Source organism: Sinocyclocheilus grahami, unplaced genomic scaffold (assembly GCF_001515645.1).
Source record: "Sinocyclocheilus grahami isolate Dianchi unplaced genomic scaffold, SAMN03320097.WGS_v1.1 scaffold279.1, whole genome shotgun sequence".
NCBI lineage: Eukaryota > Metazoa > Chordata > Actinopteri > Cypriniformes > Cyprinidae > Sinocyclocheilus > Sinocyclocheilus grahami.
In genome coordinates this window covers 1,083,167-1,089,000 of record NW_015505458.1, presented here as the reverse complement: position 1 = coordinate 1,089,000, position 5,834 = coordinate 1,083,167, and the positions used below count along the sequence as shown (strand labels likewise).

Sequence of the window (5,834 nt, the reverse complement as noted above, 5' to 3'; positions counted from 1 at the left end):
AGTCAATAATCATGCAGATTTATGTTACAAACTTATAGAATTGTACAGTAAGAAAGTTATTTCCTTTAACCAGGAAATTAACGTTCTTAGAATTGACAAGACGGTTGACCCTGAGTGGTCAGCTAAATATCTACAGTGGATCTAAAATATGAATAGTTAATTATAACTAGTTATGGTTAATTATTCATATTTTCCATGAGCTGATTTGCTACATAAGTAATCAGTTTGGTGAAATTTAAAGTAAATCTCTGCATCTGTGACCAATATTTACCAACCGTAGATGACTGATGATTCTAAAAATTCAAAAATAGGTAGGAGTTAACTATTAAAAAGAATAGCTGAAAATAAGTTAAGAAATAAAATAGTGTTTAAATTTAGTTATTATTTTGGAACAAATGTAAAATGTTTAAAGACACTTGATGATATACATACATAGCTAAAAAAAATAGAATAAATTGGCTAAAAATATATATATATATTTTTAAAGTAATGTAACTAAGTGACTGGGACATGAATTTACATTAGATTTTTTTTTTAAATCATCGTGATCGAGAAAGGTCTGCCAGTCGGGACTCAAACTCGGGACGCTGTGAAGCACAATAGCGCTATATGTTGGCGTGCAGCAAAGTATTTGACTGCCAGATGAAGCGCTTTGCTTTTGCTGATAAATAAACAAAGATGACTGATGTTGTCCTTTTATACATCAAGCTACCTCAAAATGCAACTACAGCATCTAGACTTGGACTAAACTTTTAAATGTTTCCTTGTTTCAAAACAAAAGCACATGCAAGGCGGCGGTCCATCATCAAACAGGACTCCCCAATGGAGGTAGAAGGTTAATTTAATTATATCTTCTTATCCATTGTTTTCCAAAGCTTGCTCATAGCCTGAGGTTCAACAGTGACCACTGGAGGGGAGAGTCGGGCTGAAATAAACTTGCAGCATAGCAACGGACATCAGCGCTGTTCCTGATTATGGAGCATGGAAATCCGGCAAAGGTAAACACACCGCAGGTGCCGTTTGATTTAAATCCAAGCACTTGGACCCACAATCCAATTATTTAAGTGACAGTTCTCCCAAGAATTTATTATTATTTTTTTTTATTAAAAAATATTTTGGGCTTAGCAAGAAGCAACGATTTAAAATTTATAAAAGGCAACATATCTATTTATCTACACCAGCAAAGTGATTCAAATTGGAACCCTACTAGTCTTTCTCTGTCACACTTCTGTCAGTGAATGTGTGATGAACTCATTTAAGAGCAGCATGGGCTCTGTGACAACATACCGCAAACGAAAGCTAATCAGATCAATGTTTAACCACAAATCAGCATAAGAACTCCAGAAGCAATGAACAGATCTGAGGATTCCTATAAGCAAAGTTGATTGGGTGATTATTCTACTGTGAGTTGGCCATTGCAGATACAGACTCTTAAAGCACATTAGAAAAGAGATCATAAATCATCACTATCCCTTTTGAACTGATTAAGTTGCATTTCATATCTAATTGATGCATAAATGGTCCCAAAAGCTTTTGCTGCGCTTATAAATGTATAATTCACACAAAACTGAACAATTTGTCAACATTTATTCACTCTCATGTCATAGTGAATGAGGAAGATTTTTTAGTGAATAAACTCCAAAAAGACGTAATACATCTTTCATCTGTTTCTTACATAAATCTATAATACGACTTCAGAAGACTTGGAAAAATGATGCTTGAGTCATATGGACCACTTTCAGTGTTATTTTGATCATTTTTAGATCTTGACAGCCTATGGTCATTGTACTGAAACACAATGTAAAGATTATTCAGAATTATCATTTGTGTTCACAGAAAAAAAGAACTTGGAATGCCTTACGAACAAGAAAATAATAACATTACCATCTCTCAGGTGAATTATACCTTTAATTTCACAGTACAGCAAGGTTGTACAACACTTTAAGTGCAGTATCTATGTCTATGGAATGAAGTGAGATCGCCTGTGAAGTCTGATCATAACACACGATGAGTCAGATCTGGTATGTTAATATCCTGTGCTGTGTGACGGAGAAGAGAGTTATGACCTTTACTGTGGCATTAAATTGAGGAGGGCAGTTTCTCTGCTCCCTCTCACTCATCCGTTGGCTGTTATTTCAGAGAACATGATCGATTGTATAATCATATATGATTTAAGGCAGCAATCAGCTCAGTTTTCTCCATTATCTGCTCTTTTCCTGCTGTATTCTCAGTTCACTGAGATTAGATGAACAATAAATCCAGTGCTTCATTCCTAAAAATGAGTTGGCTGTGTCCTAGGGGTTATCAAACGTTCAAATGTGGAAGCGTGAACAATTTGCTGATCCTAAACTTCACCCAGCTTCTCCCCACTTTCACTCTCTGTAAAAAAATTTGATAAAAATGCTATAGTAAATGGGCCTTACTTAAACTACAATACCATTTAAAATTTTGGGGTTATGATGTTAAAAGATTTTGTATGTTTTAGAAAAAAAAAGTCTCATGCATTTATCTAACCAAAAATACAGCAAAACATAAATATTGTGAAATATTATTACAATCTAAAATAACTGTTTTATATTTTAATATATTTTTGAATGGAATTTATGTGATGGAATTTTTTCAGAAGCTCATTACTTTAGTCTTCAGTGCCACAAAACTGTTGAAAACATTTGTGTTACTTAAGATTTTTGTGGTTATGGTGATTCATGGATTAATAGTATGTTCAATAGACCAGCAATTATTTGAAATATAATTTTTTTTGTAAAATTATGGATGTCTTCAGTCAGGTTTGACCAATTTGCATCCTTGCTAAATAAAATCATTTACAATTTCTTAAAAAAAAAAAAGTTTATAGTTTACTTTTGAATTACCTTACAATACTGTACTTTAATAAAATATAGTAAACTGGAGTATAAAAATATGAAGTAGCATTATTTATACAAAAATAAGAGTATTTACATAGGTCTCATCACATTTGTTAACATTTTTTGACATTTAAATGTTAGCATCACATCATTTAATAATTCATCCAGCTATGAACTGTTAAATATAGTCACCAAAACGAACAACTCAAGGGCCTGATTAAACCCCAAAGATCCCAGAAACTACCTATCTGAAACTGTTACACACCAACTCAGTCAATCAGGCATGTTGAGGTCATGGGACAAGTTATGTGTATGGGGTGGTGTCAACACCTGCAGATATCTGCCCCATAATAATGAGTCGACATGGCCCTCCACTCCTCTATATCAAATTGTAATTGTGTTGAATGTCCCGCATAGCTCAGTCATTACCTGACAGACGCCTCATAATTTACAGCCCATTTAGTTTGGCGCTACCCGCCGCTGTTTTTGCCACAGAGAGGGAACAAATCTAAGTCGGACGAGGATGCTGATACTCCAAGAAGCAAGAGGCACAGTTTACAGATGTCATTAACACAAATAACCCTGCATGGAGCGAATGTCTGATTCCTGATTAGCCCGTCTGTATACGCATTAGCAAACGCAGCACAAGACACCGTTCAGAATACCAAAGCCCTGTCTGCTGTCAGTGGGCCTGCCCTAGATCAATAACACACATATTTACTCATCAATATTACAGTGAGAACCTTGTCCGAGTCAGTGAAGATGACAAGTGGAGACGTGGGAGTTTGTAAAATGCTCACAAGGTCAAATATTACTTTTTATTGAAGAGGCAATCAGAGAACTGAATCAGAACATATTCTGGGTTCTGATATTCATGTGCCTCTTTAAGCGAGCGCAAATAGCTTTCACTCTTATATACACTTTCAGTCCCACTGAATGTCATTCTCTCTTTTTATACAAATCTGTTCAAACAGGCCTGATCCAAAATCACACAGCACAAACAGTGCAGCTCCACTCAAGAACAAATGACTCATGTCAGCTGGTCCTTTTCATGAATCATTCTAAAAGAATTACAAACTCACGAGTTACCATATGATGGATCCTTTAATGAATGAACTTGGTTACTGAATAAGCATCAAGTTTCAGTGATTGATTATTTAATAAAATATAATAGTTTAATAAAATAACTTCTCATCATTGGCTAAGTGTTTTTTTCTTCTTTTTTCTTTGATACCCTCTAAAAAATGTTGGCTTATTTAATTCAGTTCAGTCTGTTGGGTCATTTTATTTTTATTTTATTTTTACCCATGTGCTAGCATGCATATTACTAGCATATTGGCTGTTTATAAGTACTTTTAAAGCACATTGTAATGCCTTATTCTGCATGACCATATTTTAGATCCCTTAACAACTACCTTACCAACTATTAATATGCAGCAAATTAGGATAACATGTGTGTGTGTGTGTATATATATATATATATATATACAGTGGGTATGGAAAGTATTCAGACCCCCTTACATTTTCTCCCTTTGGTCTGCCGTTGTTCTGTGGTACTCTGATGGACACGGCCTTTGCAAACACACTCTGGAGGGAGTCTTCATTCGCAGTGAACGCTAGGTTGTTTACAACCAGTACTTTGCTTGCAACAGCTCTGCCACCCTTCTGACTCTTTTCTCCTGTGAAGTCTATGATGATAGACTGGCCCTGAACATCTGACCCTTGCGCCTCCTCCATTGCCTTCTTGGCGATTGCCTCCGACTTGAACTCGAGGTAGGCGATTCCTCTGCTAGAACCGCTGTCGCCCATCGGTATCCTGATATCAACAGCCTGGTCAAAGATTTCCCTCAGTTCCTCCTGCATTAAGGAGTACGGCAGGCTCTTTACGAACAAAGTGCGTGAATCTCTCTCTTTTTTGTTTTCCTGGGAGTTTTCTTTGCTTCTGGCTTAGTCGAGTTTCACCGGTTGGCCCATCAGCTTCTTGCCATTGAGCCCCAAAGCCTTCTGCTGCTCTTCCTCTGACGCGAAGTCAACGTAGCCAAATTTCTTGGTCCCGCCAATTCGGACGTCCTGAATTTCAAGGCCTTCCTTTGAGAAGAACTTTGCAATAGCGGACTTGATTTCATCAAAGTCTTTATTGTGGTTTAAATTGCCCAAGTAGAGACTAAAACCTTCACCATCAGTTTTAACTTTCTTAGCCGGCGGCGTTCCCTTCTCTTTTTTGGTCTCAGCTTTCCTTTTTGCTTGAGTGACCGGGGTTTCTTTATCATCATCATCATCATCTTCTTCGTCGTCGTCATTATCATCCTCATCCTCTTCAGATTCCTCCTTTGCCTTTATATATATATATATGGCAGAGCTTTTAGAGTCCATTACTATTACTATTTAAAATGATCTAAGCTTCAAAACCCAGCAAGATGATACATAACCCAGAAAGTGTTCTGTGCAATATTTACCCAGCACTGGGCAAACATATAACCCAGCAATGGTCATTTTTTTTAACCCAGCATTTTTTAGAATGTAATCAAAATGGACATAACTGAAATAGGCCCAGATTAATTGAATTGAGAGCTTGTGATTAGAAATCGAATGTGGAAATCTGTATTAATTCTCAGCTCTTCTAAAAACAGTATCATGAGTTTGCCAATTTCAGTACCTGACTGGGAAAACAATGTGCTGCTGTTCAGCACAGAAGGCTGCATGAAGCGTATAAGTTATGCACATTATAAATAGTATGACAATATGCCTGTTACTATAATCCATTTATTATATAAACCCAGATGGGCTGTTCAACAAAGGCCAAGTCATCTGCACCCTTTGTATGGGAGAACTAAATTATCATCCAAAGCCTAACAAGTATGAGATATCATAGTTTGTAATTTATGAGATGACAATCAAACAACAACAGTTGGGGTGCATAAGCATGGAGAAAGTTGTATTTAATTAGTGTGTGCAGATTTAGACGCCTAA

At 36.3% G+C, this 5,834-nt stretch overlaps 1 protein-coding gene across 1 annotated transcript; it reads right to left on the bottom strand.

Annotated features, from left to right (window-relative positions):
* Positions 1-4,391: 4,391 nt before the first annotated feature.
* LOC107600172 (nucleolin-like) lies at positions 4,392-5,237 on the bottom strand. Its single transcript, XM_016291997.1, has one exon. The coding sequence runs from the start codon at positions 5,235-5,237 to the stop codon at positions 4,812-4,814; it is 426 nt and encodes a 141-aa protein (XP_016147483.1). The 3' UTR covers positions 4,392-4,811.
* Positions 5,238-5,834: the final 597 nt, after the last annotated feature.

Excerpts from the sequence above, each read along its gene's own strand:
- LOC107600172 (XM_016291997.1), bottom strand. The coding sequence starts at position 5,237 with ATGGACTCTAAAAGCTCTGCCATATATATATATATAAAGGCAAAGGAG.